The sequence below is a fragment of the Agelaius tricolor genome, unplaced genomic scaffold, assembly GCF_023055355.1.
Source record: "Agelaius tricolor isolate 1412-34295 unplaced genomic scaffold, bAgeTri1.0.p SCAF_6, whole genome shotgun sequence".
NCBI classification, from domain to species: Eukaryota; Metazoa; Chordata; class Aves; order Passeriformes; family Icteridae; genus Agelaius; species Agelaius tricolor.
Window position 1 is genome coordinate 48,503,382 of NW_027269266.1, and position 27,332 is coordinate 48,530,713.

General features: G+C 36.1%; 1 protein-coding gene across 1 annotated transcript in view; it reads right to left on the minus strand.

The window, feature by feature from the left end:
* CNTNAP2 (contactin associated protein 2) overlaps window positions 1–27,332 on the minus strand; it is a 1,031,572-nt gene that overhangs the window by 306,539 nt on the left and 697,701 nt on the right. Inside the window, exon 13 of the mRNA XM_071429755.1 lies at window positions 5,143–5,343. Within this exon, the coding sequence (XP_071285856.1) occupies window positions 5,143–5,343 (201 nt within the window). The remainder of the gene's footprint in view (window positions 1–5,142; window positions 5,344–27,332) is intronic.

Below are 27,332 nucleotides of genomic sequence, written 5' to 3' on the forward strand. Positions count from 1 at the left end.
TTCTAGGACAAGAACACGTAGATCGGTTATTATTCCTGCTATCCTTGTGCTTTAAAAATCACTGGAAGTTGAAATCAGCTTTTCTGGAACATTGAGAAGAAGGGGTCAATCAATATTATTAAGGCTGGATACATGACAGCTTAGGGGCATTTTTTCTGGAAGAAGATTGAAAACAGAATGATGAAGCCAGAGCAAGTTTTAGAGAGACTTCCATTCATCACTGTAGTACTGCAGAAATCCCATTCCTCCCTCAGACTCTTTTTCAAAAACTCTTGTTAAGCAGGAATTATATCTGCAACTAGCACTCTAGATCAGTTAATGGGTAGTGATGGCAAAGTTCATAAGTTCATTAAGTTCTGATTTGGAGAGCTACTGAGGAAAAATAGCATATTACAATTTTAAACTTTGTTTTTATCTCAGTCTACGCATAAATCTTACTTCCTACTGGTATTATGATTGCTTTATTGTAACTGAAACAACCAAACATCAAATTAAGTTTTCTATTTCACCTGTTTAGCTCCTAAATTCATGAAGCTGTTGTCTCATTTCCTCCAGAGACAAAAAGGCGTGAAACAGTAATTCATGTTCTGCAATAACTCTGCTATATGTTTTTCATATGCTGCCTGCAGGCACAGTGAATAGGAATAAAAATTGGAACAAAACACCAACAGATCTTGCTCTGTTCTCTGTATCTATGCTTTAAGCTCCCACTCTCTGATTATTTGTTACAGTTCCTATAGCTCTGGGAAATGGCAGACACAGATACTGTGAATGCAGTAGCCCTTCTGCCTTCAGGGTTTCATTCCCAGGGTGAGAGGAAAGATGGCAGAATCAGCATGCTGTTCCCTCCCCTCTTCCCAGGCAAAGATCAGTGGCTCATGGAAAATTTCATACCAAGAAAGTCACAAGTGGGTATTATTAGGAAGTCTCGTGAAAAGAGTGGATGAAGATGTACATTTTTGTTAACTAACATTTTGCATTCTATGACTATATTGTATCACTGCTTCTCTGTATAATTTGGTCTCTTCAGCAAAGAAGGGAAGCTTCTTTCTATAAGAGTAAATTGATACCACATATTGCCCTGCCTGTTTCCCCCTTGTTAACCAGTGGGCACAAAAGGGCTTTCTTCCACCCCCAGGCTCCTCTTTGCAAATAAGGGAAATGTCCTATCACCTCCCATATCAACTGGAAAGTATATGGGCATCAAGAACCCCAAAACCAGACAGCATTCTGCATGTTCTCAGTACTAAATATATTATTATCCTCTCAAAATGGATGTTTCCGAGGGAACAAGCAGAAAAGAGGATATGAGAAATGCAATTGTAAAAGAGAAAAACAACCCCCCAAATTTTTTTTTTCAAATTTACATATATTTATGTTATTATGTTGCAATTATGATCCATGGACTTATTATTTCATTCATTTATTAACTGCCACAGTTACTTGAATTGCCAAGATTAAGCCTCTATCACGAAAATAACTGTATACTCATAAAGGAATTACTATTCTAAAAAAGCGTATCTAAATAGACAATAGGAAGCATCAATCTCACACTGATACAAAAAAACAAAACCAAAAAACAACAACAAAACCTGCCACAGTCAGAGCAAATCTGTACCAAATTCAGGAGCATAAAGGCTGTGAGACAGCTGGAGCCACTGCAGGATCCCTGATTGAAAACAGTTTCCTCAGAAATTTATGGTGTACCCATAATTTTCCTGTTTTTTGTGATAAAATAGGGTTTTTTCAGCAGAGGTGTCTGGTTTTGTACTTCCTTAAGAAAGTCACCAAGCTACCTTGATTAATTTTGGTTTTTGGATAATTTGTTTCAAAGCCTCTTTAGTGAGGCTTTGAAACAGACCCCTAGGTTTGAACATAATTCATAACATATTGGGCTGCAAGTTTAAAACAAAAAAAATCCAAAGCAAAACAGAAAAGACAGAAAATTGCATTTCCAGATAGCCTTTGCTGATTACTAGACAAGGGCTGTTCATTCAGCTTTGAGCAGAAAATTGAACCAGACGACCTTCTGCAGTACCTTCAAATCTGAATTATCCTATAGCCTTATGAGATCCCTAGGTATGTTTTCAGAAGTCACTTATGACTTCATTTACAGTGGAAATGGAACTTATTACTATCTTCCCTCAGATTAAGTAGAAAGGCAGTGGCATTATTACCTGTAAAATCACTCCCACTCCCTCTTGTCAGCAATGATTTTAAACTTTTTGCTAGGATGTACATGTTACTTTGCCAGGATGAAAATTCATTATTAAGAAAAAAAGACTTGGACAGGAAACAATAAAGTCTTTAAGTATAAATCTCATAATAGAAGAATAAGAATTCTTAGTTTGTACAGACTAATTTTCATATATCCCTCTGAAATCACATGACAATGAGAATTCTTTGAGTGCTGTGCCTGCAGCCAGAAAAACCTCACAACAAAACAGGCTTATTAATATGAAGGTTTTTCTCAAACACAGAACTTTGATGTAGTTTCATACCATAAATGTTATTTAAGCTATTATTAGCAGCAGAATCAGTGGAGTTGTATATATCTCTACCTTGCCAGGAAACACCACAACAATAAGCAGCAAAAGCTGTGGTCCACTTACAGCTAATAATTACCTGTCATTAATAGATCAATAAACATCTGGAGTCCTGACTTGTTTAAATATGTTAACTGATCAATTTCTCCCTGGGAAGGAGCCATGTTGCAAAATGAAAGGATTCACAAGATACAAAAAGTGAAAAAGCTGAATTGCTTAACTATCTTCTCTGTTTTCTCAGTTCTCTTTGATGCACTTTAAAAGAAAAGGACCTTTCTATCCTAAGTGGTTTTTAAATATCTGAAATGTGTATGTGTAAAGGTCAAGGCCACAAACACTATCCTGATCCCATGATGCTAATAGAGGTTTTACTATTGGCTGCAATACCGCCAGCACTTTTCTCACTTCCTGAGAAACACAAAATCTTTTTTTTTCTTCTTCTTTTTTTTTTTTTTCATTTCTTTGTGTGGGAACTGTACTGCAATGATTTATATGCAAAGCTCAGTGGTGGAAGATGCCACATGAGTGCTTTGAGCTGTGCTGTGAGATGAATAGGGTGTCATAATATATTCAGCAAATATGGCAATCCTCCAGAACAGAGAAAGGTATGAAAAATTATTTCCTTAGTTTAGAAACCGTACACTGAAGCCAAGAACACATAGAAAGAAAATGTATTGGCCTCTTTCCCACTAACACACAAATCACTGTTGTTCTATGTGTACAAACCACTACAGGTGTTATGCAAACACTGCAGTGTGATTTTTTTGTTACTGTCTAGGCAAAAATAATCTTTTTTGCTTCTTTCTCTCGCTTAAAAGGAAACAAAACCTAAACCCATATTATAAAAAATCTGGTCAAACTCACTTTCCAGACAAAAAAAAAGTCTTATAAAGAATTTCTAAGAGAAATTATTTTTCCGTACAAAAGGCGAAAACATGAAGGAGATACCTGCAAAGTACACTCAAAATTTTCTAAGAACCTTAAAAATGTAAGTATTTGGAACTGCTTGTTCCTTAAGAAAAAAAAAAATCAGCGAGTTATTATTTTGTGTGCTGCTTAATTGTCCTTTAAATCTAGAAGCAAGGGTAAACACCTGCAATTACAGCATATATTTATTATAATATAAACATATATTCACAAGTACAAATTTAAATAATAGTCTTATACATATCAAGAAGAAGAATCTTACACTGCACTCTGTGTAAACTATGAGCTTTCTAAGCCCAGTCTCTCCAGCTCTATTACCAAATAAATTTGCCTTCTAAATACCTGCTAAAGCTGCATTCATATACAACTTTTCTGAGGCATATGCAAGCAGCGTGTTTGTATCCATCAGCAGAATCTAATCAGAACACCTCTAGTTATGAACATGATTCAGGATCCTGTGCATTAAGGCTCAAAAAGGAAGAAATCATTTCCCACATTACAGGGTCTCTGTGCTATGCTAAATTTAGCAAAATAACAGCAACAGAGACAAAGCATGCATTAGAAATAGTTAAAAAACAGCAGGGAGGATGGAGAGGAGTAACAAGCATTACATGTCTATTAACTAATGGAATGCTTATGGAAATAGGAATAAGATACACTGGCATTACAAATGAATACTTATCTATAGCACCATGAGAAATATTAAAAAAAAAATCTATGAGGGAAAGCAACTTCAAGTATAACACTGTAAGCATGCAGCCACTAAATTAATCTGAAATGCATTTGAATTGCTCTTATCACAATGAACTCAGTTCACAGTCACAAAAATCTGTTATATGTTTCCACTTATAAACCAGTTTTCCCTAAGTACCATTAAGATTTATTCAACATCAAAATTTATCATAGACAATGAGAGCATATAAAAAGTACTTGCTCTATATTAATAGAGCTTTTAAAATACAATTCCTTCTTTGTGTGCTAATTCTGGAACAACTAATACTTTTGTCTTTATTGGTTACAGGTAACATTTGTTGAGGAGGCACATATAGAAAGGGTTTCTTTTCCTGTAAAACTACACAGCAAAAGAACAATCTTATACTTAATCTACTTGTAGGTAATAGCATATAATTTCTCACACAATTGCATTACTGACCATGCCATTCTCTACAATGTATAAGGCATATGATTATCCTTTCATTATTATGAAATGCTATGCATTTAAGAAACTGTTTCAAAAGTGTTAGTGGAAAAATTCTAACCTTCATTCAACCCTTGCTGACTGTAGCATATGAAAGCTGATAACCAAAAAACCAGGATAAAGTTCAAAGCAATTTTTCAATGCCTCTATTGATTAAATTTTAAAAGTTACTATGCTTACCGAATGCCACCTGCTTTAAGGAGCAACCTGCTTTAAGAATGCCACCTGCTTTAAGATCTGAGAGGAGAACACACAAACACTTGGTCCAATACCAATCATTTTAGTAGTGAGCAAACAGGCAAATTTTCTTAAGAAAATAGTATCTTCTGTACTTTCACCCTCTTTTCTTTAACAAAGGAGAACAAAGAAGTATGTTCAATGGATGGACTTACCTAACAGCAATACCTGTCAAATTGTTGAGCTAAAGCTCTTTAACACCATATTTAATGGATATCCCCATTCTCAGCCTACCTGGTGTATTCAGCAGCCGGGACATTTTGCAAGAATAGGAGATAAACTGCTCACAGTATTCAGCACTACTGGTAATGGCAGAAATCTGGTCCATTGTTGCACTGTAGTTCAGCTGCAGCACAGATAACTTCTCTGGGCTGCTGCCTCCCACAGAAGTCTGCATTTGCAGATCATGGTACACAGTTGTCCATACTTTATCCTCTGAAAGAGAGGGCAAGAAAGACAAGACAAGAACTGGTAAGAGACAGACAGAGGAACTGAGTTCAAATAAATTTAGGCCTTTGTCAATAGATAAAACTGTTCTACAAGATGTTTGTTGATATTTGGTAGTTGGGAAGGAGGGCACTGCACATGAAAGGTCATCATGTGACAGCATAGTTCCAACTATGAACTGATGAAGGGAAGAAACTCTGATCACCTTTATGAAAAGATACCAAATATACCATGTGAGAAGTCTTCCTTAAACAACTGATGCTTATAATTACATATGGAACTAATAAGGATTAACTTTGGTTAGAAAGGCAGAAGGCTGATGTCCTAAAGATTCAAAGCCTTTATGTGAAGAACATTCACTGTGCATGGTAAATTGCTGTGGGCTGGAGAGAAACACTGCTTTAGTAAAGTAGTAGTAAAGTAACAATGAGGATGCACCAAATTCTCATGTGGTTACATATTTAGCAATTAACACTGAAAATTTTTCCACATTTTTTACCCAGGATGTGTTCTAGGGTAAAACAAAATTACTGCTTATTGAGACTTCAATGTTTTAAAACAGCAGCACCATATAACTTTACTGATTATGGTTATGGTACAGATAGCACCACAGGAACTAATCAAAGTAGAATGGAAATACAAAATCTTCTGTTTAGTTGTGAAAAGGCACAAAGGGGGAAAGACAACTTTAATTTTTTTTATAAGAAATACAGCAATATTGGCCAAATCTTGACACCTGCAACAAACTTTTCTTGCAGGGTCATGCAAAAAGTGTGTTATATCCAGCCCAGAACAATGTCTGTATGCATTTTATTTCTCTAAACTACTGAACAGCAAGTCTCTAGAAATGTTTCTGTGAACCATTTGTCAGTAGTTACCAGAGAAGATTTAAGATGAGGTATTATAATAATGAAACAGAACATTCCACACTCATTTTATAGCAAGATTTGTTGAAGTTGGAAGGGAGTTTAGAAAGGAAACAAAGACAAGCCACAGAAACTTTGCTGTTATAGACCAACCATTTATTTTTCTTAGAGGGACATTCCACTGAACCAAAATGAAAAAAATATTATCTCAGTAATATAGGACTTCAGAATGAAAACTATGAAGATTCAGTCAATATTATTGATACTGTCTCCCTGTAAGAATGCTATTCTATCACTTAGGTGTGAAGAATTTTTAAAATTTAGGTTGACTAGGTACCACTCTAAAAATCCACTAACTCAGCTGAAATGTACTACTCATATTGCACATCTCACATAGACAAGGGCTGAAATAGGTCAATTATCCTCTCTGTAAACAAACCACAGAAATTTCTCTTTTCTCTAGACATTAACCTGAAACACATCACCACAAAACTTCCTGGAAGTGAATCAGATTTTGTCAGTAATATTTGTCATGCAAGGTTTTTTCACATTTTAAGTTGTTTTTCAGTTTTTCTTTTAATTCTTCTGCCTTATGTATTTCTACCCCTGAGGGCATAGTCAAAGAAATCTGTCTTGGAATAAAAAATAAACCTAAAAAACATCACTAAGAATCTCCTCTGGTGCCTTAAACTGGCTTGTAGGAAAGCCCAGATTCCCAAATGAATCAGGCCTTTGCCCCATCAGCTGTTCTGTCAAGCGACACCATTGACCACTGTTGTCCTTCAGAGATGCAGAAATGAAGCACACTCACACTGCTAACTTTGCTGTATTTATCACAAAAACAGACTCTCCAGGGAGATCACCTGGCATTTTCTAAGTACACTTATTCACCTGACAGATGTGCCGTACAGCAATAAAACCCATAAAATGTAGTGCATTGCAGTATGTTTTCAATTCTCCTATGTAAATCTCTTGCCTGTTAATGCAAATCTCAGTCATTCTAAAACGTGTAACCTGCACTTTGATATTTTTGCTACATGGAAACACTTTGCCGAGCTGACACACACTCAAAAGTGCTTCAGTACTTCTTCACCAAGTTCACAGGAATGTGCCTACATCCACTGATGAGTTTTGGTGTGACCCAGGGTAAAGATATCTCTCCACATTATGATTATCCTTATCTCCAGGATTCTGTGCTCTGCCTTATTTTCCAGTCCTAATTTTTACTGCATAGTGTCAGGCTATTTTGGATTATATTGGAATCATGTGGACCCATGTGTTTGCAACTGATACGGTGTTAAGGCTTTCTAATCAAATGTTCAGAGATAAGGTAAGCAAAGCAGACAAATCTTCCACAGCTTGTACACGTGACTAGCCAAATGAGATGAAATTCAGCATGTGATGCAAGATGGTTATTATTTTAGTATTCATAGCCTTAGTCCAAAGCTTTTTGTAAAACACAGTAATATTCTTGCATTGAGAAAAAGAAAGTAAAAAATCACGAGAAAGGAATCCTGCTTCCAAGTACCAATAAAAAAATTTTAATTGTCACCTGTCAAAATTATATAAATAATATAATCCAGTTTTGTTAAGAGCCTCATATGGAAGTTTACTGCAGATTCATTTTCAAGAAAGGATTGAGATATTTTATACACATTTACTGACAAAACCCTCTCATTTGTAGCAGAAAACATGGTATATGTAAGAACACAAAAGTGTCAGTAAGGAAGGTGCTAGGACAGTTAGAGCCTCATATTGAATTTTTGATCCAGCTAAGACTCCTAGTCTAGCCACAAGGTACCGAGTGTGACTAGCAGTAGGAATTGTGTTAGGCATTATGTTTGAGGAGGAATTTTCCTATGGATAGCAGATTCTAGCCAATATACAGTCACTTCCCCTCCAAATTAGGAAGTTTAATCTTTACTGAGGCACACTGTACTAAAGATTATATAAACATACCCTTGTCAGTCAAATGCATCCTCTGAACAATTTCAGAACCCTGTCAAAATACAAATACTACTAATAGTTAAGTCTTGTTCCACCTTGTAATTGATCTTTTTATCAATAAACATATATATGTGCATAAAGTCAATAATCTTTTACAGAAAAGCAACTTAATCTCTTCCTGCTGTCTAAAAGATGATGGGAGATTTATTAGCATACATCTGGTCAGATACTGAAAATAAACCTAGGTCTTATTTCACTTGCAACTAATTTTTTAATAGTCTGGATCAAATGACCCATGAACACATTCAGCAAGCTGTCTTGTCCAAACTCTGGAAGCTGAAGCATCTGTGCCTGCAGGTCAGGCACAGAGAGAGGGTGGGGCAGAAGTTGCAGCTGGTGTATAGGAGGGAAGCTTCTTCTCTGGGTATTCATGTTCTTCACATATTTTCCTGATGTAAGTGTAAAGCACTGCCATGACACAAGGACTAAAACCGTACAGAATGGTACGGCCTTTCCTGGGCTGGGAAAACACATTAACAGACAAAAATCTATCATCTCCCCTCCACACCAAATGCAGATTCGTGAATACATAGAGTTATACATTTGTGGGGCTGGCTTCAAGGTGTCTGAAAAGAATCAAAGGAGATAGATGCTAGGCAGAAATCTCAGCCTTATCTACTGAGTGTAGATATTTATTAATGATTATAAACTGCTTCTTGCCTTTTACTCTTAAAAATTTGTTAATGTGTTTATACTTTCCATGGAAATCAGCTAGGCATTTGTAACTTGAAGATGAGGCCAATATCTTCACTCATGTTTTCAGTTTCTCAGAAACTCCTTATTTCTTGAGACCATTCTTGAGAGAGATGGAATCAGTACCCTGCTTGCAGTCACCTTCTGTTACAGAAAAGTTAATGCAGATAGTTCACACTATCTCAAATATCTGTATCTTTACCATTGATGGCATTGCCCCCGGGTAGCTGAGTACAGGATATGGTATTCATAGTTAATATATCCTTATTTTCTGTCAATAGTACACAGAAGTCCCATTTAAGGTATGCAGAAGTGAAAAATCTGTCCTAGTTAACAGTAATTGGATACATATCCCTGGCAATTCCTGTCACCACAACACTGGAATGAGTATTCCCCTAATACAAAAGCAGTTATTTGAACAACACCTGGCATATGGCTATTGCTAACCACAAGTGTTTAGAGACAATTTGTCAGCCACAGCTGTGTGTATGACTTGGGCACCACCAAAATACATTTACCCTACACGTGGAAGTATATGAGCTCCTAACTGGATTTACTAGGCTGATTCTAGCTTTCCCACTGGAGGACAGAGAACCAGCACTAGCTAATTGCTAACACTTCAGGAAAATAAGGGCCTCCAAGATGACCACTTCTTCATTCAAATGCATATCTTAGAGGTTTTTTTAATGGTGCATAGCGTGTTGCAGTTGCACAGGGGAAAAAAAATTGGATTCTGCCATTATTTTGTTTTCAGCAGTGAAGATGAAGTATAATTTTCTTTGAATAGAATGCCAAAAGCCAGTATCCATAGTTTCTTAATAGAATTCATAATGGTTTTCACTAAGAACAATCTAATTAGAGCCAAACTGCTGATACGTTTGATGCAATTATAGAGAAAATAGGTTCCCTGTAATTTAGTCTGTACATTACTCCTTACTGAAACCGTTCTTCTCTAACAGATATATATTATATTAAGTTTCTTAATTTAAGAATAATTTTTTTAAGAAAGGAAATGACCACTGTCATTTATGTCCTTAAAATGACAATAAAGTGACATAATTTATTTTGCTGAAAGTACTTTTCAGTTGCAATGACTGATCTACAGTTCTACCTACTCACTACCCCTTTTTCCAATAAAAAGTGAAGTAGGTGGCAAATAAAATAATCAATAAGTATTAGTAATGGTTCACTAATAAAAAGAAAAATTAAATAAAAAATTTCCTTGTTCACCAGCTATTCAAGTGATCGAATCAAATATTAACATAAGTGATTTTCCCACTTAATATTCAGTGTATTTAATGATGTTATGATGATATTTATCATTATGCTATTGAGTATTTTGCAGATAGTCAGTTTCTGCTATCACTGAACTTTACTCATTTGCTTGGTGCTCAGTTAAGCAAGAACTTGCTTCTCACAAACAAATTAAGTAATCTTTTGTAATGATAATTACTGATAATAAGTTTGAAAAATAAATTTCAGAAAACATAATGCTTCTATTCCACAGCTATGGATACATTTTCTCCCATTTATTTTAATCTACAGTTATATGTATTGCTATTAGAGTTTACCTTTTTTTTAATTAATGGACTTATATGCTTAAGATACTATTTTATTAGGTATTTTCAAGAAATCAGAAAACGGTTTGATTTCTCAGGAAAGATCATCTGCTCTCTCTCTCTCCCTCAATATATCTGTGGCGAGTGTTTTGATGGATGCAGTTTCCTGACCTAAAATTTGGCTGATGTATGAGAGCACCTTGGTTCCTGGTTCAAACCTTGGAGAAGATGATTTTGAGAATTCTTGAGCCTATAAAAGCCTGGAGGTGGTTCCTTACTAGGCATCCTGATTTTTGCCATCATCAGTCCTTTTGTCCCTTCAAATTAGATTACCGCAGTATGTTCTACAATATGCTACACTACAAGTCACTCAAGAAACTAGACAGGTTAACCCATTTAAAAGTGGACTGCCTTCTAGGGAGGACAAAAATTGGAATTGTAATAATCTCTTATTATAAAGGTCTGCAATTTTATTTTCTGATAAGAGCCTACTTGGTATTGTTAAATTGTGTGGGATAGTAACACAACAGTCATTGCTTAGTTTATTCACATTGTTAGTTTTTTTGCAACAGTTTTGTAGATGCAAGACCTGATGTACCCAACTGATGTGGAAAAAACTACAGCAGGTCATATCCTCTTCTCCATCCTTTTATATTTCTCTTGGTGTGTGCTTATATATAAAAGCGCAAACCTATATATAGCAATTTAAAATGAATTCTGCTGTGGACTTCAAAGGAGCTACAGTTGAGTTTATAAAAATGAAAAATATACATTCGTCTGAAATTAATGAGTGCTTTGACAATCTTGTCTGAGATTTGGAAATGTCAATTTTGCAGTACAGTTACTCTGGTGATATGAACTGCTATCATCTTACTAATGTAGAAAATGGGGTTTAGACAGAGAAATCCAATATTCAGAAAAAAAAAAAAGAGTAATTGAAGAGTGTTTTTATGAACTGAATTCTGTAGAAAGCAAAGCCAGTCAGTTTCTTAATCTATTTAGGTGGGGAATAGAAGCAATCTGAAAATGTAATTGAGCCATTCCTGTGCTCATTTTCTATGTCTACGCCTTTCATTCCTTTGTTTCTTGATCAAAACAATAATGAATCTTCAAATTTAATTGAGACTCTTAAGTGCTTTTTTTACTTACAAAGGTGTCCTGTGAAGCAATACACTTTCCTTGTATTTACATAGTCTCTTTCATAACAGTTCAGGAAAGAGAAAATTTTATATATTTTGTGAACTTACAGTGACATTGAAGGATATAATTTTCTGATAATTTATATACAACAGATAAATTCATATACTTTACAAAATAGAGTGGAAGGAAGTGACCAAAATACAGTTTTGTGGGAACCAAAAGTTTCCAGAGAAATGATAATGAAATGGCTGTTCCAATGAAACTTGTTAGAAATCTCAAGGGACACTAGCAAAGTAGCAAGTAGAGGATGAATTCTCTGGATTACCAGAGATGATTTTGAACTATTCAACACAGTTGTATGTGAAAAGCTAATGACAAGACTACCTTGAGAACAGAATAGAGATCACTCATGTCTTCAAAGAAACAAGACTGCAACAACAGATATTGTTATGCTGAAAAACAGTGCCTGGGGAAAATAGCTTAAATCTGATCTGTGCCCTAATGCCAAAAATTACCTCCTATGGGTGTTATTAGAGGCATGAGTTTAAAAAAATCCTCTATTGAAAGGAACAATAAATAATGAGATACAGTATAGCCATCTGAAGGAGGACTCGGATCATTTAAGTGCCTGGTCTAACAGATGGCAATTGCAGTTCAGTTTAGATTAAGGAACATTAAACTCAAGAACAAAGGACATAAAAGAATTAACAGTGTGGTTGTTTTCAGCACAGTGAGCAGAATATGGGGAAAGGCTGAAAACTTTTTTTAACAGTTCAATAACTGAAGAATCAAGAACTGATTCTACTTTCTGAGGAGCAGCCTCACATATAAACAAGTACTACACAAACAGAAAGATTGAATATGTCTCCTTTAAAGCATCTTTCAGTTCATTCTAGCATATCATAGGAGCATATGCACGTAAAAAAAATGAACTACTGCATGATGTTTTCTTTTATAGAGAAACATAGCACAATCCTTTAGCTATGATCCCAAACAAGTCTTCCTAGAATCACTGAACAAAAGTAACACAGTTTTAAAAAATATATTTCAAAGGATATCCTGAAGAAAAGGGCTCTTCAAATCTTTCACTATGTTAGCTAGGACCATAAGAAAACATTTCTTGAGCTGTTCTGGCTGACTTTATTTTTGTGGAGAGACAGAAAGACACTAATGCAGGTCTCAAGTGCTACCAATAAAAACTCCCATTATCTTTCATTCCACCATCAGCTAAGTGCTTGGATCCTCACCATACTCTACACTGATGCAAGTTAGTTCTCTCAAGAAGAACATACTCCATTCTCCTCTCTCACATCCTGCTAACTCCACTTTGTAGACACGAAAATGAATATAGTGTGCTGAAGTACCCTTTCTAAATTATTGCATCAATAAACTGAATGTTGGCAACCTCCTGAAAAAACTTTCTATTTTTCTTTCAAAAGGTGCCTCCAGACTGGAGAACTTACACTTCTAAGTTTTAGTGCATGTTCTTGGTAGTTTGCAATTATTTCATCATTATTCTGAATCATATTGGCTACATTTAAATTTAGGAATCCCATTTTAATTACTACACAAATGTAAGCATTGCCTAATTAAATAACAAAAACTACTATTATATGTATTTTAGTACAAAATCATGTTTCCTGTATTTTTTGACAACTGTGCTAAAATATCTTTAGATAATTCAAAAAGCATTGATATTGGATGAACAAGATGGACAGCAGAATGAAGTTTAGTTATGTTGTGACTGACAAAAGAATTTTTATGTCTTCAATGTCTTTATTTGTAATCTCTCAGACAAAGCATGACTTGAATTACCATGCCATGCATTATTTTAAGACATTCTATGAAGATTTTTAGTACACCTGTGGTTTGATTTGTGGCACAGAGTGACATTAGGAGAGAAGAAAAAGTCAATCAGACTTCATAGCAAAGTCAGCAAATTTAATAAAGTATGCTTAAAAGATTTTCCTATTCTGAATGTTATCTCATTCTGTCTCAATCTAAATTTGACAGTAGAAGAGAAAAAACATAATAAATTTCTATGCTAGTTTACGGTAAAACTTGCAGCTTGATCCTGAGAAAAGACCAATATCCCATTTCCACCTATGAGCAGTAAAGTTCACAAGTATAATTCTTCTAATGGGAGAATTAAAAGTACTATAAGAATGGAGAATAAAGATCATGCTAGATCAATAAGAAACTTTTAACTTCTAGAAATTCTTGAATGTTAAGTTTTTCACTTCTTTGTAGACAAAGGATGACTTTCCATCTCATCTCAGGACTACCATTAAAACACCATAACCCATTGCAGGGGACATTATTTCCACCCGAAGGAACAGAATGCTTTTATACAAAAGTTTCTTTTAAGAAAATACAAATTAGCATTTTCAGAAACTCCAACTATCCTTGCAGTCTCCTACTCCAAGTATCCTTTACACATCTGTAAAAGTTATACCTTAAGTGTCATATAGCTCAAAGACAGTGCTGTGTAAAAACAACTCTCTGAGAAAGCCTGATGCTGCACCAGCTGCCTTGCTGACTTCTGCTAGCAGAAATCCAGCAGATTCTTGCTTTCAGAAGGTTCTTTCTGACATGAAAAGAAATCAAGGAATATGTCTATTTCCATAAACCTAGTGTTACTGAATAGTCCTGTTATGCCTGAATATAGAAATCACAGCATACAGAAAACACCACAGAATTTGGAGAAGAGGGTGGTGTATGTGAAAATGAAGTTGCTTTTTTACTAGATCTAATATTACTTTCTTTTTCATCAAAGGATTGCATATACTATCCCATATACTTCAAATCCACTAAGAAATGTAACACCATCTATGAATAAATTTAACCCATCTCATTATGCAGAAATTATATATTTTAAATTGATAATTCTGAGATGCTGAAAAATTCACGACTGTGCATAATTGAACTTTGTAGATCAGGTTCAACAGAACTGAATAGCTAAGTGTTTTGTATCATTATCTGGAAAAAGAGGTATTAAACTGTCTATTCCTACTGAGGTACCAAATGTATATGGAAACCAACCATTGCAACAGCAAAACATTTTCTAGAGCAATGAGAAATTTGCAAGGAAACATCTCTTCACATTCATCAGCCTGATATTTAGAGGTTATGAAGAATACTACACTGGACCAGACAAATTCCACATATGGTTAAGCTGATTCCTGCAAAAGTTGACTACAGCTAATCCATGTACTCCAGCTTGCTTGGCCTGGACCTACCCTTTGGCCTCAATCAATCACTCTTCTTTACATATATATAATCTTTTCTCTTGGCAAGTACACATGCACCTCATGCAACTTTCCTGGCGACTAAGCTGCTTGGCTACATTATATTTAGAATTTTAAATTATTTCTCCATCATAGTATAAAAAGATGATGTCTGGAATAAAATAAGTACTTTTGAAGTGAAATTTTCAACAGTGATAGAAACCATTTAGTAATCAACTACTTAGGGGTTTTCAAGTGTGTTCACTAGTTATTAAGCAATTTGCTATTTATTTCATTCGGCTTCCCCATATCCAACAAGTAGGAAGTTTATTTCCTTGAAGAAGACAAATAAATTATACCCCCTTGAATATTAAGGCAGTGCTCTGAATTCCATAGGGTACTCCAAGAACAATTAAACTATCTATAGCTGAAATTAAAATAATGACATTTAAAAAGTCTGTGAAGTTCCTCTTGCCCATCAGAGATAAATATGTACGTATGTATAATAAGTATACACTACGGCAGATAATTCTCATTGCTTAACTTCTAAATATTGCCCACTACAGAAGATTAAACATTTGAACAAAATTCTGAGATTTTATGAAGGCTATTGACTTTGTTACACTCTGAGAAGATGCAGAAATCAATCTCCTTTCTAATGCAGGTCTGAAACTTGCATAACTGACTCAACATATTTATTCTTTCCATATTATAAAAACAATTCAAAATGCACATACACACAAAATTTAGGTGCATAAGGAAACAAAAATAGACACAAAATTTCCCCAATGAATTCAATGGGTCAAAGGTTTCATTCCATGCACTGATTGAGAGGGGAAACAGTAAGAAAGGGGAGGAAAATACCCTAAACCCCCTCAAACTCCAGCTTCATGGTCCACTAGGTGAAGAACTGGCTGAAAGGTGAGGCTCAAAGGGTGGTGGGGCTAGATCTGGCTGGTGACCAGTGATTAGTGGTGTTCCTCGGGGTGCAATTCTAGAGCCAGTTCTGTTCAATGTTTGCATCAGTGATCTGAATGCATTAGTTGAATGCATGGTGAGCAAGTCTGTGGAGGATTCTAAACTGGGAGGTGTTGTTGACTCTTTCAGGAGGGGAGGACAAGAGGCCTTGTACAGGGATCTGGATAAGTTGGAGTACTGTGGAATCATCCATGGCATGCAATTTGACAAGAGCAAACGTTGGGTTCTCCACGTGAGGTGCAGCAAGAGCAGATGCAAGTCTAGGCTGGGAGAGGAGTGGCAGCAGAGAAGGGTCTGGGAGTGCTGGCTGACAGAAGGCTCAACAGGAGCCAGCAGTGTATGCTCTGGCAGCCAGGAGGGCAAATCCCATCCTGGAGTGAATCAAACACAGCATCACCAGCCAGTCAAAACAAGTCATTATCCTGCTCTATCTAGCACCAGTGTGGTCTCTCCCTAATTATTGTGTGAGGTTATGGGCCCCATAATTTAAAAAGAGAATTATAATACTTGCATGTGTTCACAGGAAGATGCCAAATCTGGGGAAGGGGCTGGCAGGAATGTTCTCTGAGGAGCGACTGAGGACACTGGGCTTATCTAGTTTGGAGAGGAGGAGGCTGAGGGGTGACCTCATTGCTCCCCACAGCTTCCTGAGGAGGGAAAGTGGTCTGCAAAGTGGGCAGCCACAAGTGTCTAAAGGAGAGCACACGGGCAGTACAAGTCTTTCTGCCCAGGGACCTGTCCATCCTTTGCTGGCCTTGCACTTCACATAGCTGCTGGGTGTCCTTTTAAAGTAATCTGGGCATTCAGACAATGTGAGTCTGGGGATCTGTACCTGTACATTGCTTTGGGTGTAGGGATGTCAGAGGTGAAAAGAAGGCTTTTGGTTTCCTCTGCATGAACTGTGCACAGCGTAGAACATGCAGGATTCAGACACTGTTCCTTACCCAGCACTAATACAATTGCTTACAGTAGGGTCTCCTAATTTCTAGTAGCCAGAAAACTGTTTCCAAGTAGCTGATGCAACTCAAACATTTCAGTAGAGCTGAAATTTCACTATAATGTAATCTACCGAGTATCCACTTAGTGAGTAAAATTTTATTAAATATGCAGACTGGACAGCTCAGGAAATTTATCACAAAATAAAATGATCCCATCATTAATTCAAGAACCAAAACTAATCTCACTTTTTAGACATAAAACTAGCTTTCATTTGTAGCATTTTTTAGTCCATGAAAAAAAGATTGGATCCAAAAAGCAAAGCCATCTATGAAAGTATCCGGCATTAAAATGTCAATGCTGAAATTCAGTGAACACTAAATTCAACAAAAGCAAAAGATCAAAATAAAGCTTTTAGGAATTTCCTAATAATGGAAAATCTTTACACTGTATAGAAAAGGAGTGAACAGTCCTGTTTTCTTCAAAATCTATTTTATTGCAGTCACCTGGCAGATAGTCACTCTGGCATAAGAATATGTTACAAATAAATGAAATATAAAGATCCTTCTATTACCTTAAAAAAAAACGAACCAGCAAACAAAACCCCCCAAATCTAAAAACATACCTACCTAAAAGATATAAAACATTTAACAAACCCTGGAATTTTTTACAGCGACAAAAGAGCAGACCATTTGAGGGAACTGACTACACATCAAGACATCCACAGGTTTGGGCCAGGATTTAGGTTTACTTTTATTATTTACTCAAAAGCACACAGATAATACTGACAATTGCTCCACATGCAGTGTCACTCATGAATCTGAAGAAATAGCTTAGAGACCATATAAAGCAAAAAACATTATTGAAAAGGGAAGAGAAAGAGAAGCAATATTGATGTTGGTATTAAAATATTAGTTTAAATACATTTCAACAAAATGTTAGCAACTGAGCTAATAGAAGACATCTCCCAGACCTGGAAACAAAAGGATGGGGAGGAACAGAAGTAATTTCAAGAGAAATTATCTTTGTTCTAGTTACGCTTTCAAAAAACATTATGTGATTTGGAAATATTAAAATCTAATCTTAAAATTGTCTAGGTTTGGCACTTCACTTAATACTGAAACCTGTAAGATTGATTAGCGACTTCTACCTAAGAAGAAGGCTGAAACAGCAGCTACTCTAATTTGATTCTTCTGTCTCTGATGCAATGAAAAATGTGGTTTGCTGGTCTCTGGCATCTGCAGTGCTTCTTTTCCACTGCAGATGCCACAAAGCCCTGCAAAGCATTTGAAAGTATAGGTTTGCAATACAGCTTGGTGTTAAGTAACACGGTTTTTACATTAATCTAACAGTTGTAGCAAAAATCTGCAACAGTGTCAGGCAGAAATGAAGCAACCACTCAGTGCTCCAGGACACAGTGGTAAAAGCTGCAGAAATGTCAGACAGCCCCTCTGAATATTAACATTAATTAAGTCTGTTAGTGCCTTTTTTTTTGTGGTTTTCATTTCCCATATATCCTTAATTTCTAAGTAATTTGGTTTATTGCAATGAGAGAGACAAGCCATGAATATTCATGCCAGTGCACAAGGCAAGATCGTAAGTAAGTCCTTTTGCTAATGACCCTTGACCAGAAATACTTATGAGTCTGCCCCAGTTGTTTCTACTCTGCCTAGCAGAGATGTCAGTCACCTGAAGAGTCTCAGTACACTTTTTGGTGAGCATCCAATTGGCTCAGCTGGTTGTTCATCAGATGCCCACCATACAACACAAGATTGAACATTTCAGCTTAGTTCTGTGGTAGTTACCAGAAAAAAATTAGCAATAATGCATCTTCAGGTAGAAAAATGCTTCTGACAGAAACATGCTTATGATCTACACCCTCAAATAATACACACTTGGGCTTTGGAGAGCTAAGTCAGCTTCTATAGGATATCCATGTCTCTGTGAGAACACCAATTCCTGTCCACCAAGCTATTGCTAAGAAAAAGCAAATTCAATCGAGTAGCGGTGGTCCTAGATATCCAACACAATTATTTACAACATCGCCTTTGAAATTATTTTGTGACAGTAGTTTTTCCTATTCCTACTGACATGATATTAAACATAATTTTTTTTACCATTACTGACAAGCCTAATTCCACTGTAGTCAGCAAACGCTGTTCAGAAAGAAAATTTAGTGTGATTTCCATTTTTGATGCACAAATGCATCCCAACATGAAGATAAAAAGCTATTCTCTTTGGAGGACTATCATCTCAAGGCTTAGGGCACTGCTTTGGCAAAACACACAAAAATAATATTAGGAAGATAATTTCTTCTCATCAGTTTTCTTAACTTGCTTACTATTGAGTGTTTCAGTGTGTGCAGTGTTAGTCTAATAAATCTCATCTAGGATAATTGAAGATTATAACCTCAATAGCTCTCACTCAGGGAAGCATATCCTGAAACATACTAGATAAAACCACTATTTCTAGACTTCCTGAAGAAAACTGGGGCTTAGCAAATGGAAAAAAACTCTAAAGCAGGAAGCATAAAAAGCATGTTAATTCTCTTAATAATGTGAACTCTGAAGATAATAAACATGAACCCAGACCCCTAACATTGAAACACTTGGCTTCCAGTACACAAGTAGAAGGAGATCCTTATACCTATCAGTTAAGACTTTCTGAACAAGAGACCTGGTTTGCAACTGCATCTTTCCATTCCAAATTTAAAAATTTTCTCTGCAAGTTCTCTGGCTGTAGATGCTCCCTACTCACTGTACAAAGTTTCAGAGCTCATCTTATGGTCATGTTGGTTAGACTCTTCTCACTAAACCATATGGAATTCTGGCATTAGTTTGTTCTTGATTTGTATCCTGTTTATTTATTCCTTGTAGGTTGCAAACAAGTCTGTCTCTTCCAGGAAAATTCCTCATTGGTTTTAATGGATCTAAGTGGTCTCTTCATAATATTTTCTGATTGACCACCATATTTTCAGAAGAAGTACTACTTTCTGTGACCTTGAAGCTAAAAAAGAAAAGAAAAAGGCCAGTTTCCAGATGATATCAGATTTAAGTAATTTTTGCCCTCGTTGCTATTCCCTTTCATTCTTTTTCCCACCACGTGAAAGTGGTGGAGGGGAGTTTACAGCATACCTGTGGTGCTGCCCTAAAAAGTGTACTGAGTGCCCATATTCAAAATTGATAAAAAATGTTGTCTCTAGGTTCACATTACAGTCACTGTGCATTTGTTCTCTTCTGTAGAAAAGCAGTAAGACTAATTTTAAGTGATAAAATGCAAACGTGTAAATAATCTTGGGTTCTTCTTGGAGCATTCAAAGATAGCCTTCACACAAAAACTTCATAACACTGTACACTCATATTCTTACATAATCTATTCACTTATTAGGAAGTCCTGGGAGGGAGACATGGGAGAATCATTCTGTAATCTCCTGCGTGCCTGGGGAAATTGCATCAGCAGTACAATGCCTAGATGTGTAAGCACAGATCAAAATGGATATCTTCTGCAGCTTATTCACTGCCCAAGTAATTTCTTTTTATAACTTGTCTTTCAGAGCATAAAAGAAAGCCTGAGAATTTTTAAAAGCAATAGTGACACTCAGTTTACCTGCCCTTCTAGGCAAATTTATTTAAAAAAAATTACACATCAGGGTGGCAACACTGCACCCTGAATGCTGGTTGGAAATTCTAGAGTAGAACGAATCTCTTTCTGCTCCTAGAAATTGCCTGTAATTTTTTCATCACTTGTCTACCTGTTTCAGAAATAAGTGAACTTAATATACCATTTGTGATCTGAATGGGATTTTAGCTATTTCCTTTTAACTAATCTGCTCTTTGAATATTTAGCTACATTGTTCCAGTTTCAGCAAAATTTGCTCTTTGAATATTTAGCTACATTGTTCCAGTTTCAGCAAAATTATCAATAGGAACAACATTCTGAACAGGTAAACTGTGTTCTTCCTAGTCCCACAGTCAGCTAGACAAGACAGTAGTAGTGATACCCTGTGAAGGCTGACCTATAACACAGGCTAGAGGGAGTTAAAGAATAAAGTAAGTATTAATTAAAAGGCCTCAATGGATACACCTTGGGCACCACAAGAGCCCAGCCAGGGCTACACCCAAGATGAATCCAAAATGGTTCCGTTGGTCACGAGGTCTCTCACTTTTATAAGTTTTAGTCCATTAGCATATTGGAGTTAATTGTCCAATCATAGCTTCAACTTATGAATTTCCATACTTCTTGTTTTTCTCTCTTCAGTCCACCGCTGTTTATGCTCTTGGGTCTGAGATTAGGATCATTTGTCCTTGGTCCCCAGCTAAAAAAGGAAGGGTTTTGTCTACCTCCTCTATGAAGAGAGCTTACTATCCCCTTATATGAAGCTCAGAACTACACACTAAAGCAGTACAGAATCCAAAAAATCAAAAGCCAAAACCTGAGGCATCAGTAGCAGTCAATAAAAAGCAGCCCTGGATAGGATTTGATGAGAAGATGTTCTTTGCAGGATGTTCTTTGCACTGTTGATTAAGGACAAGGAAGCAGTAAGGGAGAAGCACATATGGGAAAGCATTTCTGTATACCACAAGTCCCACAAGAACTTAGTGACTCACACCTTTCAGGCTTTGAGGCAGTACAAGAGCTAAAAGCCCACAGAAGTACAGAGCAGCTTTCCCAGTAATATAGGGACTATGCAAAGACACACACCTCACATCACCTGTACCCCTCCCCCAAACCAACAGAAAAACTCAGAGAAAATATTATCATCACAATCAAAGTTTGCAAAACACCACCACCAACTCCCACTATTTCAGGGGCAATTTAACTGTCTAGCCTTTACTTGACCTTAATTTTCTGACCAAAATCAGTAATAAAAGTTCCACAGAAAACACAAGTTTTGTTTGGCCTTTCAATAATATTCTCTACAGGAGCAATTTTCTAGGGAGAACTGAAGCATATCACTGGCCTGAAGCAGCTTGTGCTAAGTTCCTTACATCCCCAGTAGGGAACAAGTGTGTGGGAGTGAATCCAGAGTTAAATATTTGCTTCTAACATTCACAGTAACAGTTTGAGGTAGATAGTACTGCTCATCATTTTATTTCCAACCATCCCTTTTTTCTGCTCCCCCAGTTATGGATGTATTTCTTGAAATATAGGCTTGTGGGGTCCTGCAATGCACAGAATTCTAAAAAGGATTGTTGTATTCTAATTTCTGAGAGCTTGGTTTCCAACAAATGAGAAATATTTTCTGATTGCAGATGATAGGAGGATTTTTTGCTTCTCCTAGACCAAATAATTCAGCAAAACAAAGACTCTCCTTTATTTTCAACTAAGTCTTCTGTGTCACTCTCAAAAGCCAATTTTTTCTCATGCTTTAAGGTAAATACACATTTAGTCATCTTATGCCTGATATATGAATGTTTGCTCCAACTATGAGCATCTGAAATGCATTAAGATGATGACATGACATGCATTTATTCATGTATATTCTTATATGATGCCTCAGAGTTTGAAGTGGGGCAGAAAAAAAAGAGGAAGAACCACAGGAATGTAGTCAGACAGCCAGAAATGTTTCCATTACTTGGTGATTTAAGAAGCCACCTTGAGTGTCAATGATAAACCTTGTTTTCTTCTGAAACAGAGCAAATCAAGAACTTTGTCCTGAAGGCAGACTTCACATGATATTTTTTGCTATATGGTTTAGATATTTTCTCTGCAGTTGCAAACTGGGGTAGCTTTTCACTTTCTACACATGCAAAGGTGACTGCAGAAAATATATAGAGATATTCCAACATTATTTAGGGTTATGTGAATTTAACATGATTTACTCAAACCCTAAAGTCCTGACATCCCATTTTCGTTATTACCCATTTTTGCTTAATGAAGTCACCAGGTATTGATTCACAACCTTTCCTCCCCCCTACCAAATTTGATGATTTTATATTATGAAGAGCCCTGAAATTATTAGAACCTTCATGTCTGTGTGGAGGCTGTTTCTATGGCAGTGTATGTTTAAGTCGTGAACATTATAAAAGGTAAGTAAAAACAGCCCTCACAATCCCATGACCCTTAATGCCAGGCTTTTACTCTTCAATGCAGTCCTTTACTCTTCCATCTTTAAAAGCCTGACAATATGATAAACTTGACATGCTATCACAGAACACAGCAACAGACTGCTCTCACTCATTCCTTGCCATCTAGACAGTGGCTTTAACCAGTCAGACTCAAATAAATTCCAAGCCCAAGGGTGCCTAACAACATCACTTTTTAGTGATAACCTGAGGCACACCCAACACACCAAACAGAAAAACATCCTGATTTATTTCACAAGGACCCCAGACAGCAAGCTGCCTCTGATCAAGATGAGTCCAGGTAAAGCTAATAATTACAGTCTGTCAACTGATTGAGGCTGAGTAAAAAAGTTGTGTCCAGATGGAAAAACAACCATGATCACTTTTGTAGCAAGTCAGTACTGTGTTCCACAGCAAGGGGGAAAAATACACTAGCCAAATTTGTTGAGATACATTAAAGTACCACAACGAGTAAGAAAGCCAAACATGACATAAATTAAAAATAACAACAACAAGAAAAGCTGATTAAAAATGAAAATATGTACCCATGAAACCTAGAATAAAAAGGACAGGCCATGTAAATAAGAGCAGATGAAAAATATAATCAATGAACTAAAGCTGAGATGCAGGATGCTTCAGCCAACTTGGCAGGCAGAAACGTAAACATAGTCTGCTCTGTTTCCAGGTTTCTCATGGGTCTATTATTTAACTCTGATGCTTTGAAGATGAGCTCACCTTAGGAGTAAAGTCTGCCATCAGAGTTGCTCCTCTAGATATGATGCCCTGATGCTTCAATGATTATTTTCTTCTTTCTCAGGACTTTTTCTCTTTTCCTTTTTTACAGAGAGTCTAGCTTGATAAGCCAAAACAATGAAAAACAGTGTCCTAAATTCCTAAATGTATTGATGTTTTTCCCTTTTTTTTTTTGCTATGTTTGTTTCTGCTCTTGTTTCATCTGCAAGCAAACAAGCTTGGACACCCTGCAACAACAGCCCCAGTTAATTTCAAATATTTGTTCCTCTTTTTACCCCTCAAATGTAATTTTAACTTGAAAAAATGACTGACAGACTATTAAAAAAGCCTCCCAAAACCCCTCTACAATGGAAAGAAAAGTGTACGAGATGCTGTTAGAAATAAAATCTTCATTTCATATGTAAGAATTGAGACAATGAAACTATTTTTCTTCCTCTATTTTAGGCAAGGGACTGAAATATTATTGCAGAAAGCTTTCTGCAATGAGATTACACTAGTAAGGTCTCTACAATTGTCCCTAAACAATTTAGCATTGCCCAATAACAAAATTTTGTTTACTCATTTTAAATATGTATCAATTCCTTCTATTCTGATTAACTACTAAAAAATATTAACTTCTTCCCTAAATCTTTACTTTATTGATTTAAATTGCTCAACATTTTATATATATATATACATATATGCATGAATAAAAGTTCTGGTACCTTGGAAGTTCAGCAATGCAGTTCTCAGGTAAGAATTCTCATATGAGAGAACTGATTATATGGATATGAGCAATAGAATCAAACCTTTACTGCTTCTAGGGCACTTTTATTTAGGATGTAGTGATGGCACACTTATATTCATAGGGTACTATGTTTCTACATATTTCATAGTATAAAACACTCCATTGACCTGCTATTTACAGCGAGAAGAGAGAAAAGTCACAGGATACAACAGTTGTGGTTGTTTAATGTCTGCTCACAAAGTCATTCTAGTAATTATCACATGTGCCACTTCTGTTAAAAAAAAAAAATGGAGAGAGAGAAGGGAAGGAGGAGAGTGCATAGAGAAGTCACCTCGTACATTTGACCTTAATGAGGCAGGCTATGAATACTCATAATGATTTCTCAAACTGTTTGAAGATGAGCAGCTTGAGGCAAATGAATTGTAGGAGAAAGGAGATAGGCTAAGTACCACTCAAATGGAGCCATTATGCTTGTAGCTATTTGGATCCTGAAATGAGATAAAAGCTGCATCGTGGAGGCATAAAGACTTCAGGACCAATAGAAAGAATTAACTGACATATCTTCTGGTGAAATACATTATGAAACCTTTCTGTTCTACTTTGCATCAGTAGTCTAAGTGATGAACCACTAGAAACAGCAGGCTATGATTTTCCTCTCCTCAGCTTAAAGCCTCAAGCAACTACAGGAGAGCAGATCTGCCTCTCCTGCAGACATCTCTTACAGCCATTAGGATAAGTAACTTGGCCCTTATCTTCCCTCTGCATTGTTCCTCTACTTATTCCTCACTCTAAAAATTCTTGCAGGACAAGTACGCAAAGTAAGATCTTAACAATCTTACTCAACTGACATTTTTTCTCCATCCTCCTCATAACAAACAGATAAAAAGAGAAACATGAAAAATGGGAAGTAACCAATTTCTTTCTTGTGTCTTTTTCAATGGGACTAAAACTAATCTGTCAGAGGAAAAGGAAACAGGCCTAGAGATTCAGCAATATTATACAGCACATGGAATGAAGCTGCAATATACTCAAACTTTGCACAAAAATAATTAGGATATTAAGATATTCTAACAAATACCTTAAAAGAGCAATTCTTTCCACTACAGCTGCTGCTCTAATGATAATTAAGGAGAAAACAGGAAAGGTCAAACTGGGTACTGAGAGAGCAACCCTCCAACTTTGGAAAAACCAGTTTGAATACAGAGTCTAACTTTGCCTTGTGGACCTGCCGCTTAAAGAAGGTAAGATGAGAGAAAGAGTTTTGAAAGAACTTTGAAAGAGTTCCCTGTTGAACTTAGCCACAAAAGAGGCTAAACTGAAAAGCAGTCTAATGGTTAAACATTGTGCCACAACACAGCATCAAGGAATACTTTTTCCATAAGTGATTTAATTTGAAAAATTCCGACTTTCTACCTCTAAAGCATTTCCAATACTGTTTTTCAAAAATAGAAAAAAGAAAGGCAAAGGAAAAAAGCTTCCTAAAATTTACATAGTTCCTACAGACAACTATTTGGGAAACTGCATAACATGAACAGCAATGCCCTACATTTTAAAAAGCTATTTTATTGCATCAGAAATAGTTGGAATGTAATATTTCAGACATCTTCATTTCACTATGAGGACATAAAATATAAGTGCTTGGTTCCTCTTGACTATCAGAACACAGCTCTGAGTACAGCCTTTATTTTGGAAAAGAAAAGGACAAGAGACTTGGAAGGAGAAGCTTGGGGATTTCTTTGAAAATAGGGTTATTTGTAGAGACCACAAACTGCTGTGGGAAGCACATGCAATTACATATTTCTAACTTTGCACCATTGAATTACCAGCACATCTTAGAAAACAGAACAATTTTTAGTTACCACAGCAACATCTGTGAAGGGGGGGGGTCTTGTCATGACACTCGTCAGTTTACTAAATTAAGACACACTAAATTTGGATATGGATTATGCCCAGAAATATGCCCAGACAGCTGTCTTCTGCACCACAATTTTCTCTCTTTTTTCTTTTTAATATTGTTTGTCACGTTTGGGTACTCTAATGCTTTCTGACTATAGACTCTGTAAGTGAAATGCTGATATAATGATGAAATTATGAATTTTGTGTCCCCATATTAGTGATTATAGTATATTAAAGGGCTAAAGACAATTTCACAACAAACAATTTCAGTGGCTTTTCAGGATATTGTCCTTGCCCTAGAAGGTTTACAGTCAAGTGAGAGTGACACTTATTATCCAACATTTTGCTCTAGTAAAACTGTACTACAGCAATTGTGAAAGTAGTACATAGCTGTTAAACCACCTTGCTTCACAACCATTGATATTCACTTTGCCAACTTGGTGGACTTGCTTTGTCAAGGAATGGAACAAGAAAGTTGCACTTCACATTTTAAGTCATTAAGATGTTCTCTACTTTCTAGTTTCATCTGAATGAAAGAAGGTGAATTTAAAATGTGCATTAGTATCTTGCGTAGTAATTTAATATAGAGATGTTTGTTTTACATTGTGGAAGAATAGGAACATTTAGATTTGACTCTCAGACTAGAGAGGAAAATATAGTTAAAAATCTCTATCAAAACAAAATATCGCTATCTTGCCATATTAATTTTATTCATGTAGTATACTCCACGTACCAATCAGTGTAGCTAAATTTGTAGGTTACTTAGCTTTATGTTCGCAAAAAATACTTAATTGCAATTCAGCTAGTTTAAGTTCTTTTTCAATTGTAGCTCTAGCAATACCATATACCTGCACAAGCTGGATACTAATTGGTTTTGAAAATCCTGCTCTGATTCTCACATGCTTTAGTGCTTTCTGTTATATGACAAGATACGTATAATTGCTACAGAGTTCTGTAGAACTGTGTTACTGATGAAGCAAAGTACTCATATAATCTCCTTCCCTACACAACGTATGTGTGCTGCTGATAATACCCTATATAGATTCAGAAAAAGATTTAGGAAGTTGTGCTAAAATTGTAGCTCTTGGCCCTCCAGTCTTAGTGCCTCAGATGACCACTAATCAAAAGAA